This window comes from Alosa alosa, chromosome 13 (assembly GCF_017589495.1).
Source record: "Alosa alosa isolate M-15738 ecotype Scorff River chromosome 13, AALO_Geno_1.1, whole genome shotgun sequence".
In the NCBI taxonomy this organism is placed as follows: Eukaryota; Metazoa; Chordata; class Actinopteri; order Clupeiformes; family Clupeidae; genus Alosa; species Alosa alosa.
The window spans coordinates 25782361-25806661 of NC_063201.1; the positions used below are offsets into that span (position 1 = coordinate 25782361).

Sequence of the window (24301 nt, forward strand, 5' to 3'; positions counted from 1 at the left end):
CTCTCACCCTCTCTTTCCCAGTCGCGCTCTGTTCCTCCTTCTTCCGGTCAATATGCACCTGTTAGGCTACCTGTCCTGTACGGCTCAGTGTAACTGTGTTAGTAGACTAGGCTACGTTTTTCACATTTAATCCTGGCACCAACAGATAACATGTTGGCCCTTTTATCTAACTTATCCCTAATTCAGCACACTGACCGAACAATTATTAAAGTAGCCTACCTTATAAGCTGGGCTAACACCAAAAACAACATTAACACTAAACATGTATGATGACCGCCACCAGCGACAGCGCAGGTTTTCATTATTATATTTCCCTATCTCAAGACATGCATGTGCAGTCATTCTATCACATCTACAAATTCATGAACACATAGAGTGATATGTGTATACTGTAGGCCTATGTTTTCTTTTAAACAATAATATCTAATAATACTATTTTTCTTATTTTTGTGTGCCATTCTATCTTATGCCATAGAGTGTTGAACAAATGACAACCAACTATAATCAAATGGACATAAATATGTGCATTGGTATAGAAAAATAAGTCCAGAGATTGTGACAATCATAGTTTCATGTGATCATGTAAACTAATGCATTCAGAGTAGGGGGGGGGGGGGCAGCAGACACATGATGCCATTTGGGTGGGGACAGAATGTGGCATGGGGTGAGTAAAGGAGCAGCAAAAACTGACTTATCTAGTTAAAATGTTTCATAGCTTAGTCAATGGTGCATTGGTTTTGGTTGAAATATTTTGACCACATAGGATCATGTATATGAGTTCAATATATGTGTTAAATTCCAATCAGGTTTTAGATCTCTGCACACCACTAAATCGGCCTTGCTTAAAGTCCAAAACGACATTCTCTTAGCAGTTGATTCTGGATCTTGCGCCCTCTTGGTGCTTCTTGATCTGAGTGCAGCATTTGACACCATTGACCATAACATCCTATTAAAACGCTTGGAGGATGAAGTTGGTCTCCAGGGTTCTGTTTTGCAATGGTTCTCTTCTTATCTTAGTGATAGATCATTTTCAGTTAGTTTAGGCAATTTCTCCTCTTCCTCTGCCCTTATAAAGTGTGGTGTTCCTCAGGGTTCCATTTTGGGCCCTCTTTTATTCTCTCATTATATGCTACCCCTTGGCTCAATTTTTAAAAAGTATAACATTCAGTATCACTGCTATGCAGATGACACTCAGTTTTACCTGCCTGTTAACACTAATGGCATTTGTTACTTGGAGAATATTTTTAACTTGTCTCAGTGACATCAAATGCTGGATGGCAAGACATTTTCTTCAACTGAACGAAAGTAAAACTGATATAATTATTTTTGGCCCTCCAAGTGATGTTTCTATCTTGAAAAATGCACTAGGACCTCTCTCTGCAAACTGCCACAGTGAAGTAAAGAATCTTGGGGTTTTCTTTGACTCCTCTTTACATTTTAATAAGCAAGTAAATAGTGTGGTCAAAGGCAGCTTTTTCCAGTTAAGAATCATTGCAAAACTGAAGCCCTTTTTGTCCTTCTCCGATCTTGAAACTCTTATACATGCTTTCATAACATCTAGACTAGATTATTGTAATTCATTATATGCAGTTTCGACCCACTCCATTTTCAACAGACTTCAGCTAGTTCAAAATGCAGCAGCTAGATTATTAAGTGGCTCTAAGAAACGTGAGCATATAACTCCTGTGTTGGCTAAGCTGCACTGGTTACCTGTGGAGCACAGAGTTTAAAGTTTAAAATTTTACTTTTTGTCTTCAAAGCCCTCAGTGGTTTGGCACCTAGTTACATAGGTGACCTACTAATTCCTTACAGCACTCCAAGATCACTTAGGTCTTCATCTCAGAATCTCTATATCCCCAAAACACTTTAAAACTAAGGGTGATAGAGCCTTCTCTGTTGTTGCCCCCCAACTCTGGAATAGTCTACCTGTACATATTAAGTCCTCTCCAACCATTGACTGCTTTAAGACTAACTTAAAGACTTTCATTTTCTCCCAAGCTTTTAATCTACCTTAATACCCCCCCCCCCCCACACACACACATAACACACTCTTTATTCTTTATTTTATTTTTGACCAATTTGTTTATTATTTCAATTATGTATTTATTTTTCCCCCATGTTATGTTATTATTGTTGTTGTACCATTGTCATTGTTTTATGTTTGTTTGTAAGCACTTTGGTTCAACTCAGTTGTTTTTAAATGTGCTATAGAAATAAAGTTGACTTGACTTAACTTAACTGAGATAATCTCACCTCTGCACTCTCTTTTAGTTATTTAATCATTTAGCATACCATTTTCCAGTTTGTAACAAGTGATTATTTAATCATTTAGCATACCATTTTCCAGTTTGTAACAAGTGATTATTTTGGACAACAGTGAGTGATTCTAGCCTACTGTAGCATAACATTTTATGTCTTGGTATTGGGGGAGGGGGGCATTTTGAATATTGAATATTGGCACACACACACACACACACAGAGGTACAATTGGCAGTCCTCTTTGTAAAGACACATGCACACGCACACAAGCATACACACAGACACACACTCACATTCTTAAGAGCACACATATACAATATAATATCATATGTATGTGTGTGTGTGTGTGTGTGTGTGTGTGTGTGCGTGTGTGTGTGTGCAAAATGTGAACATTATGAACATAAAAATGTACATAATAACATATTAAGCAAACATCTGAGTACACTCACATTCTTTAGAGCACACATATCCTATATATGTAATAGATACTACTGACAACAATAGGATAACTCGTCAGGGCTTCTTCATACAGTATATTAAGCCCTTAAAGGTGCAATCAGGTCAGCAATCATACGTCATAATGTTTTTGTCAGTGAACATCTCCTCATGATCTGTTAGCTGTCCATCACTAGCGTACAGTGTAAAAAACACCCGGTCTCGGTAGTGTAAAGGGCGTCAAAATGTTACCAACGATGGAAAACAGCTGGCGGGAATGTTCAGGCGTGTCAGAACTTTATGGGACAGTAAGATGCATTAGACTTGTGAATATTGTAGAAAACACTCATAATCTGACTCTGTAATTAGTAAACAACCTACAATATCACTAAACAGTTTATAAACTAAATGTTAAACACAAGGGCATGGCACACCAAGAGTTTTATGTTACAAGGATACAAGGATTAGCCTAGAAATCTAGACGCACCCTAGCGGCAGCAAATTAAATTAGCTGCCAGGGCTAGTCTAGCAACTCTCTGTTGGCTTGTGAGCTCGAAAAATTAAACTTCTATCAGGCCAATCAAATCGTGTATAGAGTCGTTAGGCAGGCTTAACATAATGATTGATGGCAGAGTTGCAACGGTTTGGCTTGAATTCCCTGCTACTTGAAAGCAAATAAGATAATTTTGCTAGGATTACAAGGAGGTTTATTCGTCACATACATAGCAATACTAACGTAGAGCATGTAGTGAAATTTCGTTTGGTGTTCCGCTTTTTATGTGCAAGTGTGAAGAAAGAAAGATCAAGAAATATTTTAATAAATAGCAATAGAGAATAAAAAGTGCAGTGTGTGTACAGTCCATGTGCAAGTGTGTAAAAAAAAAAAAGTTTATATAGTCTTGTGTGTGTTCAGGATACGGATTGCTTGAGGATAGAAGCTCCTTTACAATTCTTTGGGTCCTGGTACATAGTCTTTTCTTGTAGGTCTCCTGCAGGGTAGGGAGATGTGCTCTGATGGTACGTTCGGCAGATCGCACCACTCTCTGTAGGGCACTGCAGTCACAGGCTGAACAGTTCCCATACCAAGTGATGATGCTACTTGTCAGGACACTCTCCACAGCTGAGGAGTAAAAGGCCTTCAAGATGATACTTTGAACTTCCTCAGCTGACGTAGGAAGTACAGTCTTTACCTAGATTTCCTCAGTGTGTGCTGGGTGTTAACAGTCCATGTTAGATCGTCAGTGAGGTGTACTCCCAGGTATTTGAAGCTTGTGACTCTCTCCACTGGTAGCCCACTGATCTTAAGTGGAGTGTAAGCTCTGTTCTGTTGTTTCCTGTAGTCCACCACCATTTCCTTTGTTTTGCTGATATCCAAAGTGAGGTTGTTGGACTGGCACCACTGTGCTACCTCATCCACCTGGTTCAGATAGGCCTGTTCATTGTTGTTGCTGATCAGGCCCACCACCACTGTGTCATCTGTCAATTTAATGATGGAGGTGTGACTGCTGCTGGCTCTGCAGTCATGGGTGTAGCTGTTATACAGCAGAGGACTCATAACACAGCCCTGGGGGGCATCTGTGCTGATGGTTAAGGTGTCAGATGTCAGACCACCCACCCTAACCACCTGTGATCGGTCAGTGAGGAAGCTGTGAATCCATTTGCAAATGGATTGTATGGAAGCTACACAGTAAAGAGAAGAGAAGCCAAGCTCACAAACACTCTTAGGTGTTTGGTTTTATACACTAAAACTCATTCCTATGCCAGTGACCAATCCCTGTGAGGCCCCAAGATAGCACTATAACCCCCCCCCCCCACACACACACCCCCACCCCCATTAATCAAGGCCAGCAGAGATCACATTGGGCTAGTTGGGCTATAAAACTATGGCACATATCTCAGATTGTAATGAAACCATGATCAGACTGCTGCCCATATAACAAGGTTCAATTAGAGACTAAACATGAATATTTCACATTAATATACAGTACAATTACACAAACTTTAAATACCACTCATCTTGAGTCTCTCTGACCCTGGTGAAGGGCTGGGTCAAAATGACCAAAGGACACAATAGATGCAATTAGCAGCATTGTGATCAGGCCTTGGGGTCCTGATATAGTCAGCCCATGGATTTTTGGCCACCTGGGCAAATAATGTCATTGTCCATTCATCTACAGTATGCAATCATTCTCAGAGTGGATTTTGCTTTACAGTAGGTAGGCCAGGCTCCAAAAACTAGAAACAAACAAATTGGGTGCAGCCTGTCCCCCAAACAAAAATGAAACACTGTGTGGATTTTCTCTGGGAATACTGAAGGGAGGGGTGATCTACATCTCTAGTGTGTTTTGTTTGGTACTTGATTTAAATATAATGTACGTTGTTTGGACGAAAGCGTTTGCTAAGAAATTGAAACATAAACATAGACAAACATGACGTCATACATAATTGCTGACTTTAACAGCTGAATGTCTTCGGCATGTCAAATAAGTAGATGTTCACTCTGTTAGGTTTAGGCTATGTTATGTTGCAGTACTGGTAGGTTATGGACTGTCAGGAGGATGAATTGTCCCATGGGCTACTTGTTGTAGACTACGCCTAAATACTCCAGGTGCAATAGACATCTGTATTTTTCCACATCTGTAATAGCATAGGCTTGCATACTATAAACAGCAATTACAGCGTTAATGTCAAGTAAGGGATCATTACTTAGCTTTGATGTCTCAGTACTTCTTAGAAAAGGAACTTACAAAAGGGAAGTCAGACAGACACTCAAGCATGCACGCACACACACACACACACACACACACACACACACGCGCGCGCGCACACACACACACACACACACACACACACACACACACACACACACACACACACACACACACAGACACATTGTCTCTCTCTCTCTCTATCTCTAATCAGTCACACAAGCACACACAGACATACACACGCCCATAGCACAACAATGCACACATGCATTCTCTTTGGATGAACTAGATGGCAGAGGCAGCTGCGACTGTGAGAAGTGAAAGAGATGGTTGTGAGATGCTTTGATGCTGGACTGCTTCTAACACTGTTCCTGTCTGGTAAGATTGGAGTTTGTGTGTTTTTGTCTCTGTGCAAATTTGTAAACTTTCATTCAAGTTGATTTATTGATTGATTGGCATGCACTCTCGTCTCATTTTTATTTTCAGTCGTTATCCATAAAGCAAATTAACTATTTGATGATTGGAGAATGTGACATTCTGACCTCAGTTGAACGGGTACTGTTGAGTGTCTCTCTAGGGTTCCTCACATCTTGTCCTTGTGTCCTGACCTTTCAGTTGACCTCTCTGTATCCTGGGATGTCCGCTTGCCACACGGCCCACTCCATGCAACACCCAACTCCTCCATAGTTCTCCCTTGCTCCTATGACTTTCCGGAAAGAGGCCGTTACAAGGTGACCTCAGAGATGTGGTGCTTGGGCCAGAGTCATTGCATCACACAGAGGTACATATACCACAGTGCCGGGATCTTTCTGGAGCCAGCGTACCTGGGCAGAGTGGAGTACCTGGGCAGCCTGGGAAGTGGAAACTGCTCCCTACGGATCTCGGCACTCAGAGCGTCTGACAGTGGTGTCTATGTGTTTCGTTTCATCACAGACCATCCATTGGCCAAGCTTCCCGGTCAGAAGGGGATTGAACTTGAAATAACAGGTAAGAACTTGTTTTGAATGTAATATAAGATCTTGGTCATATCTAAGCTCTAAAACTCTATTCTGCTATCGCCATTCAGTGTAATGCCTTGTCAAACAAATTTATTATAGACAGTTGCTTTTAGTATTAGTATTTAGTATATTGTATTCTAATCTAGAGTAATATTCTCAATAAACCAACAACTCATGTTGAAGCAACTGTTTGCACGGTCATCTAGAGCCTAGACTACAAATTGTGATTAGTATGAAAGCGACCATTATCGATGACTAGGGGAAAGATTTCCTTCTAGGAAATGCCAGGCAATGGCTGACCAACTGAATAACTGTTGTTATGTTGTCATGACTTGGTATGACAGTTTCAAACAAAACATCCTCTTCCATTCCTGTAGCCTTTTAAGGACATCTTAGTGTCTCTTTGGTCTTGCTGACGTCTCCAAATGTTGGATCAGTTATCAGTAATCCTGATAAAAAATAAAAAAAAACTCACTGATAATATACCCCCCACTGGATGTAGTATGATCCTGTTCTTTCTAGTGATTAAGATAATGTTACTCTATTATGTTCAGTATATTCCATCATAGCTATAAATAACCTATTCCTTTTATCTGAGGAACTAGGCAGTCAGAAAGTGTCATGTGACAGTGACTATTTGACTGAAACTACCCTGGTGAAAAAAAAGAAGTTCTTCTGCACTCAAGTTTCAAGCACAGAAGTATACATCCCGTTTAAGAGTAAACATGCCAATCACATTCTTATGCTGTAGATCATACCGTCTCTCTCAATTGCTTGAATATGACTGACCACTCTGACATAAAGTTTTCAAAGCAATTAACACAGGCCTATAATAAAATCACACATACCATATTATATTTGCAAAAGGCTCTAACACCCATATAAGCTTCTAAACATGTGACAAAAGCTAATGATTACTTTGAACGAACAACTTGTGTATGTCTTCAGTTCATAATTGCACAATCTACAACAAAATACAAAACACAGTTTTCAATACGAGTTTTTTTTTCTGTGCTATTTGCTGATACTTCACGTATAGTAAGTGCAAAAAAGGCAGGCAAGCATATCACTATGAGTTGTGTTCTCTCTTCTCACAGTGTGACTTAAGGCTACACTTCTATGACATGTCATTGTATTGGTGGTGTGTTAGGTGTAATTGAGTGCCTGTCACTTTAAGGGCCTGAGATTAGCCTAATTACATTTCTGAGTGGATTGGAAGGCTTGTATCTCACTGTTTTCGGCTAGAGTGGATATAACTTTTTGGATAAGGACTGATTTCACAAAGGTGTATTAGCTAATCCTGTAGAGTTGCATGTGTTTCTATAGGCCTCTGAAGTTTGCTAACAAAAAGCTACCATCTTTGCCAATATAAGGGCATCCAGTATCATGAGATTTTTCCTATTATGGGAAAATACTGTAATATGGGGGTTTTGAATTATCTAACTTGTTAAACTCTCGTGGGGATGAAGAAGTCGGAAATTCAAACGTTTTGCTGTACACACTTTTGTCTTCTGCCTTCGAGTGGATACTGTGATCTCAATACTGAGGGAGAGCAGGTGGTGTCAAATCAACGTTAATTCGAGTCAGACGCGAAATTCAACATCTACGGCATGAGTGATTAAACTACTTAAAGTAGGGCATCGAAAGAGTTCTATAACTGTAGGCTGCAAAACCTCAAGTTATATTCATGCACAAGCAAACTAAGCTGTATATTTGGGAAAATATAAGCCGTGATTTGGGAAAAGCCTGTAAAAGTCCTTGCAGGAAGCGATTACATCAACGTTTTTTGGTATATCCTGTTTTAAATATTTTTTTCCCGAAGTGTTTACAACTTAGCGTTAACTAATAATTGTTGCAAACTGGACTACGAACAAAATATTAGTGCATTCCTGGATCTACATCCTTATGCATGCTTCCTGCCAGGACTTTTAAGGGCTTTTCCCAAATCACGGAAGAAACGTCGATGCAGCGGTATAGTAGCAGATAATCAGGCAAGTCTTATTTAAAAAACTCCTGGTGCACTTACAAACTTTCTAATGCCTCGTTATTGGACTAAAGGTCATAGTTGTACTACTGCAGAAGTTTCGTACCATTCAGGGCATTATTAGTGGGGTAATTTACGAGATAAAAGTTGGTTCCATCACGACTGCAGAACGTCATTAGTTTCTGACAGCGCTACTCGACCAGGGTTCGACCAAGGGAAAAAAGGTTCTGGGAGGGTGTTTGGCTCGGGGTCATGGTGCAAAGGACCCTAGGGTGAAATTACTCCGAACCATCGCTTTAAGTGCCTCCCACTAATTGTCGCATATGTGGGAGGGGTGGGGGTTTGGGGGTCCTCCCCCAGAAATTTTTTAATTTGTTTGATGTGATTTCCTGTATTCTGGTGCATTTTGGGGATGGCCAATACTAAATTCAATCAGATTCATAGTCTACATCCTGATTTGTTGATATTGAGGCAATGATTCCATGCAAAGGCTTGGGCTTCAGGACCCCCTGACCCCTTGGGACCCTGGGCCTAGGCCCGGTAGGCCCGTGCAGTAATCCATCCCTGTGGCTACCTCTGATCAGTCAGAGTGATAGTGTAGGCTACACAGAGGACAAAAGGTCAAGAAGGGCCATCTGACCACAGCAAGTGTTTGCGGTCAGAGAAACATTAACCTGTCCATTAGCTATTTATTCTTCATAACACAGGTTTTTACTAACCTCAGTCTGTCAGTCAGCTCATTATTTTGCTGATTGCGGTCTACCAGGGGAACAATATGGCAGTTGTGGACAGTTATTGGGGTGTGACCATACTGTAGCTTCACGTGTATATTTGGTTAACAAGAAAATTAAGCAAGAGGCCAAAGGGTTATCTGAGGATAGAAAAGTTTATATGACAACACCCAAAAACGCTGTGTAAGGTGGTTTATTGGTTTGCCAATACGTCAGTCATCCACTGAGAAGGTGAACACCAAATTCTGTTTGGATTGTTGCATACAGTATAAGAAATAGGAGGCACTTTTGACCCCTTTGTGAGGATAAAGGATGAAGCACAACTGCTCGTATCCATTTTCAGTGCTCCACGACACTTGTAAATATGAATATTTAAGGGTAATGCAAGGATTTTGTATTTAATTAGGTGTGCCCGACCGATTTGAGGGCCGCTTGGCCCAAATATTCTTCGGCCATTTTTTGCCCCAGTCTGTCCCTGTTGAGGTCTATTAGATCTATGACAATTTATGAGGGTATGACAAACTGTTTTGAGGATATGACAAACTTGTAAAATTGATGAAATTGAATTGAAACACATTTGCTAAGAAGGTGACAATAAAGGTCAACGGGATGACCTTAGTGTCATCATGTGGGAAATATTATCCTACAGTGTCTAAAATTAAACTAGGTTCAATACTGCCCAACCCTGCACACCCACTCCACGCCCTGAAAGTGATAAACAGCAGCACCTTCAGTCAAAAACTTTATAATGCACAAATATAACTTTCCTTTATTTTTTTATTTTTTTATTTGAACTTATTAGGTTTGGATGTCAATGTGTGGTGTTATGTCTGTCTTGAAGCTGCTGTGACACTGTAAATCCTGTAAAGGATGAATCCTATCCTACTGTAGGATAATGTTTCATACAAAGCACTTTGAATCCTCATGAAGACATGATAATTCTTTTCTAAATAGTTTTCCTAATGTTCACAATGACACAGAAAACACCCAGGCATCCAGGGGGAGCCATGTGGGGTGGATACTTGGCCTTCTGATAGCAACGACAGTGGGTGCAGTGGCAGTGTTTTACTGTATGAGGTCAGTAAGCATGCCCTACCAATGACACGCACATACATGCAATCTAATAAGATGTACAGTATGCACTTGAATTGAAGGGCCATAATAATGAACTCACTTTTAATCTGATTGCAGAAGGACCCGCCAAAGATCACATCAGGCAGTGAGCTTAAACATGACATGAATAAAGCCTGAAAGAGGTGTTGAAGCGATATCAACACCTTCATCTAAAAGACTTCATAAAGATGACAAGATGCGGTGAAAATGACATCTTTATAGACTGTGGAACCATTGTACATCAGTGCAATGCTTCAGAGATACAGTATAAGCCATCATTCTCTTTCAGTTGTCCTGCTGATATATAACATTGATATGTACACATTTGTAGTATTTATTAAAACTATTCCAACTTATTGTTCAATCGAGTTCAATATTACCACAAACATTAACTTTACATCTCAGCACTGAACAAAATGCACAGCCGTGAGACTCTGATGATATGTGTTTGCATACAGAAATAGTAGCCTATTTCATTTATTTTCTTCTAGTGTTCCTGGATGCTCTAGGTAAATTGGCATCCTAAAGCATGTGTAATTATCTATGGGCTGCAATCGGATTGGGACCCAATACAATGTAATACCTAGAGTTGCCTTGGTGACCTTGTTTTTTTCCTGCCCCTGTCACTTTAATGTTTGCTCTAAAGGGATCAAGGACAAAGTTCAAGCTGGGTCCTACAAAGCACTTTGAGACATATCCTTATGTTATTGTAGCCTGGTAAACTAAACTCATTCACAAAGTGAATAGAGTCTGGTCACTCCTAATTGGGAAACCTTTCACACACTCACATGGGTGTAGACTTTGTGCTAACTTTAAAATCATTGGTCCAGCCTCACCAGTCACATTGATAAGGGATTCATAACATTACTTCTACTTCGCATAAGCCTTACAAACTGATAATAAACAACATTGGCAGTCAGGAAACTATGTATGTTGGCCTAACTTTGCTGTAAATAAATCTACACATTCTTCTGACTGCAATTTTTGATGTCTGCATTTGCATTACGTTGGAGTTGGTACAGTACTGCCGTTTACCTCAGCCACTTTCGATTGTGAAACTATAGCGTCACCCCCTTTCGTCACTGATTGGGCAGGTAATCTGCTGACCGATGGAAACGTTAGTGAATTATGGTGTTCCAGACTAGTATGTCTCTGAAAGGAGATCTAGGTGGGTGTGGTACTGTTATTGTGCTATATTAATAAAAATGAAAGTATAACTGAATTGAATGGAATTTCCCCTGATGAACCAACTTATATGACCGCTATATGTCCGCTATAAAATATGACCGCTGCCCAGCGTATATATGTCTACTGTGTGAGTATGTGTCATACGTAGGATTACTGTGAATGTATGTGTGTGCGTGTGTATCTGTTTATGCACATGTGTGCATATGGAATGGGTTTACATGACCCCTGGAGGCAAACATACGCAAAAAATTGGTCATCCTAGGCCCTACGGTTCTCAAGATATTCACAGAAAACTGTGTCTGCCCTACCCTCCTTTCGGGGGGTCCAGTCCAGCGGGGGGGCTACAGATCAAAATGAAAAATGCCCACCAAGTTTCGTGTACCCCGGTCTTTCAGTGTCCCGGGAATCCTTGTTGGTGTACGGTCACTAAATGTACACATAAATGATTTTATTGTAAGGCCCCCCATGAACGAAAGTCCATGAAACTTAGCATGCATTCGGAGGGTGTCATAATGATCCTACACTTTCAATTTCGTGCAGTTTTTACAATGTCAGCTAGAGATATTGTGATGAAAACACCTAATATTTTGCTTTTTCATTTTTAACTAGATGGCGCTATACATGAAATAAGTGGTAATGGGATAGGTTGACATGCCCCCTTAAGACCAACATACAAAAAAAGGTGGACCTCCTAGGCCCTATGGTTCTTGAGATATTCACAGAAAACTGTCTCCGGCCACCTACAGGCCAGTTGGTGTATAGTAACATAAATTAATTTATTGTGTGGCCCCCCATGAACGTAATTCCACGAAACTTGGCGTGCATTCAGAGGGTGTCATAATGATCCTACACTTCCAATTTCGTGAAGTTTTGACTATGTTAGGTCACAGATACCTGCGATTACAACACCTCATTTTTACTTTTTTGTGTTTAACTAGGTGGCGCTATACATGAAATGAGTGGTTATGGAATGGGTTGACATGGCCCTCTGAGATCAACATACAAAAAAAAAATGGTCCTCCTAAACCCTACGGTTCTCGAGATATTCACAGAAAACTGTGTCTGCCCTACCCTCCTTTCGGGGGTCTAGTCCAGCGGGGGGGCTACAGATCAAAACGAAAACAGGAGGTTCCATGCTATCCATGTGGGGTTACATGCCCACCAAGTTTCGTGTACCCCGGTCTTACAGTGTCCCGGGAATCCTTGATGGAAATTTGGACATGCTTCGCTGCGCGGCGGTCATAATAATACCAAACAATGCATACCAGTCACAACAGTAGATGGCACTAGCTCTCTCATTTCAACTGCAAATGCAGTTGAGCCAGTTGCTCAACTGCATTTGAGCAACTGGCAAAAGGCAGACACTCATTTGCTGTGATACATATTAATACAACTTTATTTTAAAAACTGTATTAAATGACTTTAACGAATATGCAGGAACCTGCTGAACAATTTGATGCTTAGTTTTTGGTGGGGAAAAAGTTAACATAACCACACAACACTGGATGAGCATTTAATTTCTTATTCAGCATACATCTTTTAACAAATATGATACTGCCATGGTCCTTTTCCGCTAAATTGGTGATCATTCAGCAAAAAAAAGAAAAAAGAGAAGCATCCTTGTTACAATTTGTATGGTCAGCCTCATATTGCGTGCCTTTGGTACAATGTACGTAATCTATAATGACCTTACAGTAGTTACATTTTTTATTGCTGTGTTCTCCATGTCTTGTAAGTAGTCAAACATTGGTTTAATTGTCTTAATCCTTCCCCCTTGTACATCATCATGTAATCAGATGACGTAATCTTGACATAAAAAGTAATCTTTCCTTTTTCGGTTGAATTCTAGTGTTTGAGTCCTTATTTTTAAATGGCTTATTTAGTGCATTTAGTGAACTCACAGCCAACTACTAAATACTGACATGAGGGTCAATATAATGGCAAGACATTTAATTTATGATAGCACAGGACGCAGTATCACATGGGTAATTCAAACTGACATAATATTTGGTATCATATCAAAAGCTAGGCTAAACGTTTAATATTTTCTTATTTGTGAAAAAAAGTGAATTTTTAAATTTCAGTTGTTCACATGGAATGTTAGTATAGCAAAATAAGAAATGACAAATGGACAGACAAATAGTACCAATCTCGTCAGCACAATAAGTGAAGTCATCATAGGGTGCTGTTCCATGGCTGGACAGGACAGAGACGTTTCCCCTGTCCATATTCAAAGGTTGACCTCCCAAGTCAACCTAAGGAGTCAACCTAACCTAAGAAGACACATGATTTATTTTCCCTTAGGCCTATTGTCTTAAGCAAACTGTTTCTAAACTTAATTTAATCTTATTTTGTGCTCAAACCATGTACACAACTTGTAGGCGAAGGGAGTTAAAACTTGATATCCAGTCTGCACAAGGAAATGAATGTGGGTGTAAATGTCAAATAGTTGTACATCTAAGCAGTAACTTCATGGCTGCTCATTGGATAAGACGGAGTAAATGACATTAGATCGATCCCTGCTGCCTTTATTGCCATCTAGTGGTAGATGAGTGATCTGCACCTGGTCCAAACTGAGGTAAACAAACAAAATGGAAAGTAATTTCATTTCACAGCTTTACTGTTGACATAGCAAAAGATTATATATATATATATATATATATATATATATATATATATATATATATATATATATATATATATATTAAACACATACTGTACTATACCATATATGTTCTACTCTGTATTAAAAGGATGTTTACAAGTGTTTGTGATCAGGATGACATATAGTGACATATAACATACATCTTGGTCATATCATCAACATTACATCAAAAAATGTATGATATATTTTATGTTTTGAACTAAAATACTGAATACAGCTCCATGAAATCATGAAATCAGAATGTTGGTACTGTATGTTGATATCCTCATGCTGTCCCTTGACCTCACCTGGGCATTCTAGAGTAATGAACAGTGATGTAATTGAGCTTGCCATCATCTTCGGTGTTCTGTGTGACCTCTGTCAAGGGCACTATGGATGGGTGCAGGCTGTCCATGCTCTCAGTGTCATCACAAGACTCCTCTGGTTCCTCCTGTGAAGGAAACACACACACACACACACACACACACACACACACACACACACACACACACACAAACAAATACACACCCTCAATTGGTTCACATATTGGTCCACCTATTGGTCCACAATTGGCAAATGAAATCTCAAGCCAGAGTGCAGGAAAATCATCATCTTGTTGTTTTTGCCGTCTGTGAACTTACCGGGATGTCGGTCATCTTGGAACTCCTGAGCTGAAAGGTATCCTGTGGGCACTCGTAGAATAGTGTCTCAGGCATCACTGCTGACCTCCGCTGAGGTTGAAAGTCAAAACAAAGGGTATGACATCTCAGGAAGACCATACTCACTCAACTTTACATAGCAAAAACGAAGAATCCGTAAAAGTTGCATCCGCTTTATCACATTTTATTCTTTCATTTTCTCCCTCATATTTACAGTAAAGGTGCTCTATGCGATGTTGGGTAACGTCACTTCTGTTCAAACAAAACAGAGAGCTAGCCCACTACTCGTACTAAATGTCCATCAACTGTGCATGACTGGCTAAAACAGTTTGTTATGTTTTTGATGAAGTTGTTTTTGTTGCTGTTTTTGGAGCCTGGGCTGTCCGCAGAGATTGCGTTCTTTTACAGTGTATTCAGGGCACATGCAGCAAGCGGATGGTGAGGTGATGTTTGCTGTATGTGACAAAAAAATGCTTTAGCTTAGAAACCGCGTAACATCGCTTAGAGCTCCTTTAATGACTTTCTCCATTTTATATTTCAGCATGTTCATTTTGAACAGGAGACAGAATGCCACTGACCGTTTTCACCTGCCCGTGGTGCTCCGGGTCCACTCTGTGCATGTTCTTGCTGTGGAATGAGGCAAACGCACACAACGGCATGTCAACTTTAATAAACCCTGGCTCAGGTGTCACATGTTACTTCAGCTATAAACAGGAAAAGATGTCAACCCTCTTGTGCTATGGTATAGGGCTCTCCCACTGTGGCCAATCAACAACCAAGCCTATTTCACACAACACAACACAATGCAGGATTCAGCAACAGTGCACAATTGACTGGAGACAGCCACAAAAAGCACTATATGCTGTACCCGTAGCGCAACCAATAAAGAGAGTCACCTGATCATGACAGCCACCGTGAGTGAGATGAGTCCCACAGTCACTCCCATGGCAGAGGCAAGAGCTATCACCTTCAATCGACCTGTTAATCAACACACAGAGGGCACGCTTACTGTAGACCTGGTGGTTCTTCTGAGGAGCATTTCATGAATATATTTTCCATATGCTTTTAGGCAAGTTACAGATGCATGTCTTACAGTCACTTCAACTTTTTATGAGCATAAAAATGCCAATTATCCAATCCAAATACTTTAGTCCATTGTGACCTGCAGAAATACAAGAACTAGAGTGTGAGAGGTCATGTCATAAATTTGCTTATAGCATGGAAAGAGAAGTCACCGAGGTTACTAGAATTCTGCATCAGTCTGACAGTCTGTTTGCACAAAATGGTAAACTACAGACTAGACATGTTATCAAATAATTTCCTCTCCTCCTCTTTGATTCTTGCTGTGCCAAGTTCAGAGATTACTCATTTGCGCATCCAAAGGTCAGAATCAGATCTGAACTCGATTGACCCACCACTTACAAAGAGTAAGTGACATTGGTGACTCATATGTCAGAGCCTCACATGGATTGCATTGCTCAATGTGTCTATCTACAGATGACTGCATTACAGAAAACAGTGAAGAGGGATATAAGGAGCAGGTTATTTCAGTTCACCTCAATAAGAAGAACTTATGTCAGCAAATTAGACAGAGACAAGTCCAAGAATATAGATGCAAGACTGCAAGAAATGACACAGTGTAGGCTACTTGATGAAATCAACTTGGAAGTGAAATAGAAATATACTAGCTTGAAAATAAAAACAGAATAACTAATTATAATACAATTACTAAAGAAAGAGCTATGACACTCATGCTGTGTGTACCTTGTGTGTGTGTGTGTGAATTGTGCATGTGTGTGTGTGTGTTTGTGTGTGTGTGTAAATGTGTCTGCGCATGTGTGTGTGTGTGTATAAGTATTAAGTATATATACTCTTTTGATCCCGTGAGGGAAATTTGGTCTCTGCATTTATCCCAATCCGTGAATTAGTGAAACACACACAGCACACAGTGTACACACAGTGAGGTGAAGCACACATTAATCCTGGCGCAGTGAGATGCCTGCATCAACAGCGGCGCTCGGGGAGCAGTAAGGGGTTAGGTGCCTTGCTCAAGGGCACTTCAGCTGTGCCTACTGGTCGGGGTTCGAATTGGCAACCCTCCAGTTACAGGTCCGAAGTGTTAACCAGTAGGCCACGGCTGCCCTGTGTGTGTGTGTATGTGTGCGCGCATGTGTGTGTGTGTGTGTGCGTGTGTGTGCGCGCATGTGTGGGTGTGTGTGTGTGTCTGCGCATGTGTGTGTGTGTGTGTGTGCGCGCGCATGTGTGTGTGTGTGTGTGTGTGTGTGTGCGCATGTGTGTGTGTCTGTGCATGTGTGTGTGTGTGTGTGGGTGTGTGTGTGTGTGTGTGTGCGCGCATGTGTGGGTGTGTGTGTGTCTGCATGTGTGTGTGTGTGTGTTTGTGTGTGTCTGCGCATGTGTGTGTGTGTGTGTGTGTGTGTGTGTGTGTGTGTCTGCGCATGTGTGTGTGTATGCCTATGCATGTGTGTGTGTGTCTGCGCGTTGTGTGTGTGTGTGTGTGTGCACAATGTGTACATGCAAGTGTCCATTTCCTGACCTCGCACCCGAACAGTGAGCACTGGGGAGCTGTGCGTGCCGATGCGATTGCGGGCCTCGCAGTAGTACTGGCCGCTGGCACGGGGGCTGACCTCAGCGATGGTGTAGCTGGGGCCCGATCGGGTTTCCCAGGCGTCAGCGGCATTGATCCGATACCAGGTGTAGTTCTCCACTGCCGGGTTGGCCTGGCTGCTGCACGTCAGGGTCAGCGAGCCGCCCGCGTCGATCACGTTGGATGGACGCGCCCAGACCGAGGTGTTCTTGGGTGCGTCTAAGGAGGAGAGAGAGGAGAGGTGGATGAAAAAAAGGAGGAAAAAAGAAGGAGCATGATAAGTGGAGAGGAAAGAGTGTGAGGTTTCACATGCGAAAGAGAGGTGTAAAGAACGTGTGCGAGAGTATGAACAGAGGAGACAGATGGAGGAGAGAGGGGTTGTGTGCCATTGATTGATGACTTGCTCAAGGTTGGTGTGAGGTGAGCTTTGCTTTCACATGGAGTAACTCGAAACAGATCTAGAGCAAAGGTGAGGCAGGCAGACGTCTGCCCAATCAACCAAGAGAAACTGAGTCAACAAACTTAGACCACCACTTCAAGGAGATGTGGAAGTGTTTGAGGAATACATTTTGGCGGTGACTATAAGATAAAAAACATTTTCAAAACTGTAAACTGTGACTAACTCATATAGTTTCACACATTACAAGAGGTGTTGTGCCCTACTTTTTGCTCAGACTCAAAACACTGAAACAGGAAACCAGAAACTCTTAAAACGGCTGTGGTAAATTGCCAATACCAAGTGCGGTCATTTTGTATCAGGAAGCATCTATTTTGGCTTGTGCTGCATCACTCACACACAGTGCAACAGCAACACTACTCACACAGCACAGCCAGGGACACTATCGGCGATGTCTGCTGGCCGAACACGTTCCACACGGTGCAGTAGTACTTTCCACTGTGGGGGGAGCGGACGCTGGGGAAGGTCAGGTTCTGCGATGACCACTTGGTCCAGGGTTGCCCTGCGTTGGCCTTGAACCAGGCATATCTCTCTGCAGGAGGGTTTGCGTTGGTGCTGCAGGTCAGGTTCACTGAGTAGCCCTCCATGATGTCCCCTTTCGGACTGATGAGAATCTTAGTGTTCTTGGGAGCGTCTAAAGAACAGAAGGTAATATAGAAAATATTTGGTACTGTCATGGAGAATATTTAGTCTTTATTATTACAGTATATAAGTAACATTAGACTAAAACCATTGACAACCTATTTGCATCTTGGTGTCAATACACACATCAATGAATTTATTTCACCAGCACTCCCAGGGAATTGGAGATGCAGACCACTGCAGGGGAAGAACGCACAGATAAAATGTTTCTCACTACAAACACTAGCCTGCATGTAGGTCTCTGAACCTATTAACCACAGGACGCATTAAAATAGCACACATAATATAGGTCAACACCTAGCAGTGGAGAAGAACTTCCTGTGGATATCACCATGTAGAGTCCAACTATGAAATTTACAGTATGCACACACACACAGGTATACACACACAGGCACATGCAGGCCTGTACATATAGTTTTTCTCGATTGCTTTGACCTGCTTAAGGAAACTGGGATCCACTTGGGCTTCATGAACACTTTCTTTGCACAGCAGAAGTCATCTTGCGAATGTACGAATGTGTTCACACATTTTCATTGGGTTCACACATTTTTCACACCCTTTTACAAAACAGTTAACACAGATGTCGTTTTAAAGCCCCAAACTCTATTGGTTATCCTGTGCTAAACAAAAGGAAAACATCTTTTCACAGGTGGTATAGATTCCTTGCATAAGTCTGAATCTCTGATACACCTGTGTGAAATCTCTTTGCACAATATTTCAATAAGCAATCATTCATTATGCATATGAGATGCCATGTCTGTTCTTTGTTGTTATTTGCAAGTATAGATCTAAAGTACTATATTGCCTATTTGGTGAAGAAGACAGTACAAAAGCTGTTTACTTTAGGTCTATTACGATGAAAAATGACAAGTTGTAGTTCAATGAAATTTGTCTTGCCTAGGTGTTTACTGTAGGATTTACATGTCAATGACAGTTATATCTTGGGAGGAATTAATAAATAATTTTTTATTCAGTGCATTTTGTCTTTTCACATTTTTTTCTGATACCAGAAAAATGAGAAAGAAATGGAACAGACATAGCAAAAATGCTCATTTTGTGAACTATATTTTGCATTTTGTTGTCCAGTGTGTAATGATTGATTGAAATCACACAGTGATTTGACGACAGGATGTGTTGCTTGAAGGCAAGATTTGCTTTTGCTGCATGTTTTAAGTGTTTTGAGAGAGTAACAGCCTTTTGCAAACAAATGTGTCATTTGTGTCATTTTGGCCAGAGTGCTTTTGTTCAGACACGGGTGACACTGTTTTGAGAATGTGATGTCAGAGTTGACACAGGCATCAAAACGATCGAGAAAAACTGCAATGCAAGGTCCTGCCGACCACCGGCCCAGTGGGGCAGAGATGACAGGGGGCCAGATGTAAGGTACCCCATTCCTGAACTTAAAGGTGCTCTAAGCGATGCTGGGCAACGTCACTTCTGTTGATTTTCAAACAAAACAGAGAGCTAGCTCGCTATTTCCTCCCCCTCCCTCCCGTGCTGCTCCCGTGCAATTGAAACTCTCCTAAACGTGCATCTTGTCTGTGATTTGCTGGAACAGTTTGTTATGTTTTCATGGGCTAGGTTTGCCCAGGTTGCATTTGTTGTATTCAGGACACAGACAGCTAGCGGTTGGTTAGGTGCTGTTTGCAGTAAATTACATAAAATATTTTAGCCTAAAAAACGTGTGGTATCGCTTAGCCATAGAGCACCTTTAACCTTAATGATGATATAATGCCAGACACATCTTATGACAACATACAGAATAGGTGCACTAAGACTTTGTACTGGCCTGTGAAGTGATCTATATCGTGTAATAAGTGACCACTCTATGGTGGTGCATATGGTGGTTTGACCACTCTATGGTGGTGCATATGGTGGTGTGACCACTCTATGGTGGTGCATATGGTGGTGTGACCACTTTATGGTGGTGTTCTTCCGTGCTGATTGGCTTAGAGGCTTACAGGTGACGTTGAGCAGGGTAGGTCTGGAGCGGTCAGTGCCCAGCGCGTTGCGGGCCACGCAGACGTAGGCGCCGTGGTCCGAGTACTCCAGCCTCCACAGGCGCAGCGTGGGCTTGAAGCTGTCCGGCAAGCTGCCGCTCTCGCCCTCCTTGAACCAGGCGAAGCTCTCCACTGCAGGGGCGCCATCACTGCTGCAGGTCAGAGTCGCCGAGCCCCCCTCCGCTATGGCCCCCCGGGGAATGATGTCCACCTTTGTGGAACGGGGGGCATCTACGAGTGAGTGAGAGAGAGAGAGAGAGAGAGAGAGAGAGAGAGATTTTCAAAGAATGATATCTGGTTTTTCAAGAAGTGTTTCATAGTTTCATCACAGTGTTTTGAATGAACATAAAATTAATTTAGTAATTAATTGAACCAACTTAAATTGAATTAGACAAATAAGCTTTATTAAAATTATAGATTATATAATTATAGCAGGTCAAAGTTATATAAATAGCATCAGTTTTAGCATTTCTCCCATACGTACTCCACATACATACCACTACACAGCTATGTGAAAGATTATCTTAAATCTTAAATAGTGGTGTGGTGCTGTTTTTTTACTTTACTACTTACACCCTAAAGCCAGGCTGATCCCTGGTGACAGAACGTTCTGTGGTGGGATCAGTCGGCAGTTGTACGTGCCGGCGTGCTGGCTGTTGAAGTTGTAGATGGTGGAGGACTTCTCTGACGACCCCAAACTGACCCCGTTCCGGAGGAGGGTGAAGGTCTTCCCCGCAGCAGCGCACCCCCTGGCCACGCACGTCATGTAGACCGTCTCCCCCCCCGCAAACAGGTTTCCTGCCCGGGCCGGCCGCACCTGGACCTGCAGCTCTGCCGCAAAACACAAACACTTTCATTTACTCTGTCAAGGGCAGCCGTGGCCTACTGGTTAGCGCTTCGGACTTGTAACCGAAGGTTTTGCTGGTTCAAACCCCGATCAGTAAGCACAGCTGAAGTGCCCTCGAGCAAGGCACCTAACTCCCACTGCTCCCCGAACGCCGCTGCTGTTGCAGGCAGCTCACTGCGCCGGGATTAGTGTGTGCTTCACCTCACCGTGTGTTCATTGTGTGCTGAGTGTGTTTCACTAATTCACGGATTGGGGTAAATGCAGAGACCAAATTTCCCCTCAAGGGATCAAAAGAGTATATATACTTATACTTACTCAAGAGAGAAATCAATAACTAAACTATCTAGTCACAAGTCACAGATACGTACAGTATGTGATATAAAAGGTTGTGGTGTAATTCTATTTGATGGTTATGAAGATTCTTCTTGTGACAGATGTGAGCTTGTCAAACAGGGGTGGATTGTAATAATAAAAGTTAAAAGTGTTCTTTCTTCCTTAGAACCGATGTGTCAGAAAAGTATTGTGATCTGCATGGACCCATGAAACCACACGTTCCTGCCACTTTGTTATTTGTTATGAGATTTTAAGCTGACTCACCTGTGACCGACAGGGTGACAGAATCGGATGATGTCCACCGGCCGTGTTGGTAGTCTGACTCAAATCTGAAGTGGTATTGGCCCGCATCGCTGAGCTTAACATTGGTGATCTGTAGGCTGCACCTCTTGTATCCCCCTATGTACTTGACCCGGTCTCTGAAGGAAGGGCTGACCACTCCGAGGTCCGTATGGTAGGCGCACTCCCTGCGATCCTCAGCCGAGATGTGAAACCACATCACTTTTCTCACGTTGTAGCCCGATGGGTAGTCATAACGACAGGGGAGCGTTACCGTGGTTCCGGCCCAAACGCAGATGTCCTTCCTGGAGAAGGTCACTACCCACTTACTGGCTCTCACGCCTAGGAATGATAGACACACACACACACACACACACACACACACACACACACACACACACACACACACACATACAGACACAGACACACACATACACACACACATAACACACACTCACACACAGACACACATACACAAACGCAAGCAGGCACACACACACACACACACACACACACACACATAGAGGATCAGTGAAGTTAGCAATCTGTGCTCAGTCTAGAGAGATGCTGCTGATCGCTCGGCTGACGCCGGTAAAAATAACAGATCGATACGCAATCTGTGTTGGAATACAAGGACACCTGCGACATTTCACCACGATGTACAGTATAGAAGCACTAGGTGCCTTAAGCACACCAGCAAAAACAAAGAATGAAACATCATAAACATTCTTTACCTGTCAAATCGCAGGTGAAGACAGTCATCACCAAAACCCCTATCCACATCTTCAAGCTAAAGCTCTACAACAACCAAGGTGGCAAAACAGAACAACAAGAAAATGAAGTGATGTTAGACTTCATGACTTTTATGAAAAAGTGTTGGATCATCATTGGACTCATTGGAGCATCATGATCAGATTGTATCTAGTTGACATTCAATCAGACATTCATTTACACCCTTGAACGCTGAAGTACCTGGTTCTTCCGATGTCCTCCCTCGCGCTCCATACGCACCACGACGCCAGTCCAGAGTCCACACACGAGGGCTCTGTGGCTAGAGGCTGGCACCCGAATGTAAAGATGAGTGGAAAAGTGAATTAAATCCGAATTCAGATAGGGAAGTGAATGTGGGTGAGAGTGGCCACTACATCTCCCACACACTCACTCTCTCTCTCCGTCTCTCTCTCTTTCTCTCTCTCTCTGGCTCTGTACCTCACTGTCTCCCGGGCAGAGCTGTCTCCCTCACATGAAACTCAACCTCCTCCCATTGCCCCCCCACACACACACACACACACACACACACACACCACCACACACCCAAGCCACCTCAGAAGGCTGTGCACTCTAGCCATGCACTGTGACTGACATCCACAACTTCATGTGCAGAGAGGGAGGAGAGGGCCTGCCAGGGGTCCACTCAACTTCACACACAAAACAAAAAATAATCTACAGTATTTACAAGAAGCAGCACACAAACTGACTGAAAAAGGTCAGTGGTCAAAACGCCTCTAAAATGAGAACCAATAAACTCAAATGGTATGCTATGGTGCTATGGTTTTGTGCTTAGATCCTAGATAAAGATTGTGTGTAGATTAGCAGGACTTTTTCCATCAACACACTAACGTGTAACTTATCTGGAACACCTGCAGGTGCTACAGCCTGCGCGAGCTGAGGAGTCTCCGTTCTGTTTCTGAGCATCTCAACAGATAACTGATAAAAGACAGCCCTCACAATAACATGAAAGTACATAAGACATAAAGGCAAGAGTGATAACATCAGATTGCAAATGCTCTCAGTTTCACTACCTGAAGCCTAGTTCTCATCTCAGCATAGATACAGTGGAATGTTGAAATTACACTGTTTCTCTGGGTAAGATTTGAAACAATGTAAAAGACTGCCTGGATGTTCTAGATTCCAGATTCTGGATAGCCTCGATTCTTTTGGTTAAGTTCTAGGCTCTAAAACTTAATAAGTGTGAGTTAAGAAATCTCACATCAGAGTAGCTGTTGGAGCTGCATTATCTCAAAACATTAGTGTGCGACTGTGACCACTTACAGTAAACTACGATGGAGCATTCAGAACTTTTGTTTTTCTGTGTGAAAAGGGTATTTCTTCACTCCAACAGTTTTAAAAGAAAACATTTGATATGTACATGTCCAGTGTCAGGTTCAGAAGTGTATTGGGAACAAATAAAGCTCTTTGCGACGGTTGCTCTAAACAGTGTTGTAGTACTCGAGTCCGAGACTCGAACTCGAGTCCGAGTCATTAGCTAAATTTAGAGACTCGTGACTTGACTTGGACTTGAGCACTGAATGACTCGAACTTGGACTCTGACTTGTGCATTCGCACTCGCGATGACTCGTCGAGGACTCAACTTTTTTTTGTAATATATCATAAGGCTATAATAAATTGTAGTATGTCA

At 42.0% G+C, this 24301-nt stretch overlaps 2 protein-coding genes across 5 annotated transcripts; one reads left to right on the forward strand and one right to left on the reverse strand.

Moving 5' to 3' along the window:
* The first annotated feature begins 5660 nt into the window (after window positions 1–5660).
* LOC125306128 lies at window positions 5661–11529 on the forward strand. Of its 4 annotated transcripts, none has more exons than XM_048261306.1 (4): window positions 5661–5780; window positions 6018–6389; window positions 10070–10192; window positions 10307–11529. In XM_048261306.1, the coding sequence occupies exons 1-3, from the start codon at window positions 5729–5731 to the stop codon at window positions 10147–10149; spliced, it is 504 nt and encodes a 167-aa protein (XP_048117263.1). In that variant the 5' UTR covers window positions 5661–5728; the 3' UTR covers window positions 10150–10192; window positions 10307–11529. The 4 variants fall into 4 exon arrangements, with proteins under 4 accessions (XP_048117263.1, XP_048117264.1, XP_048117262.1 ...); XM_048261307.1 differs by having other exon boundaries at window positions 10310–11529; XM_048261305.1 differs by having other exon boundaries at window positions 10096–10192; window positions 10310–11529.
* Window positions 11530–12921: 1392 nt separating this feature from the next.
* Window positions 12922–22647, reverse strand: si:dkey-33i11.1 (B-cell receptor CD22). The gene is made up of 11 exons (XM_048261537.1): window positions 22617–22647; window positions 21868–22224; window positions 20997–21254; window positions 20385–20654; window positions 18146–18415; window positions 17274–17543; window positions 15616–15697; window positions 15298–15346; window positions 14702–14791; window positions 14369–14511; window positions 12922–13989 (listed from the first exon to the last, which is right to left on the reverse strand). Exons 1-11 carry the CDS (start codon window positions 22642–22644, stop codon window positions 13887–13889), a joined length of 1920 nt encoding a protein of 639 aa, XP_048117494.1. The 5' UTR covers window positions 22645–22647; the 3' UTR covers window positions 12922–13886.
* Window positions 22648–24301: the final 1654 nt, after the last annotated feature.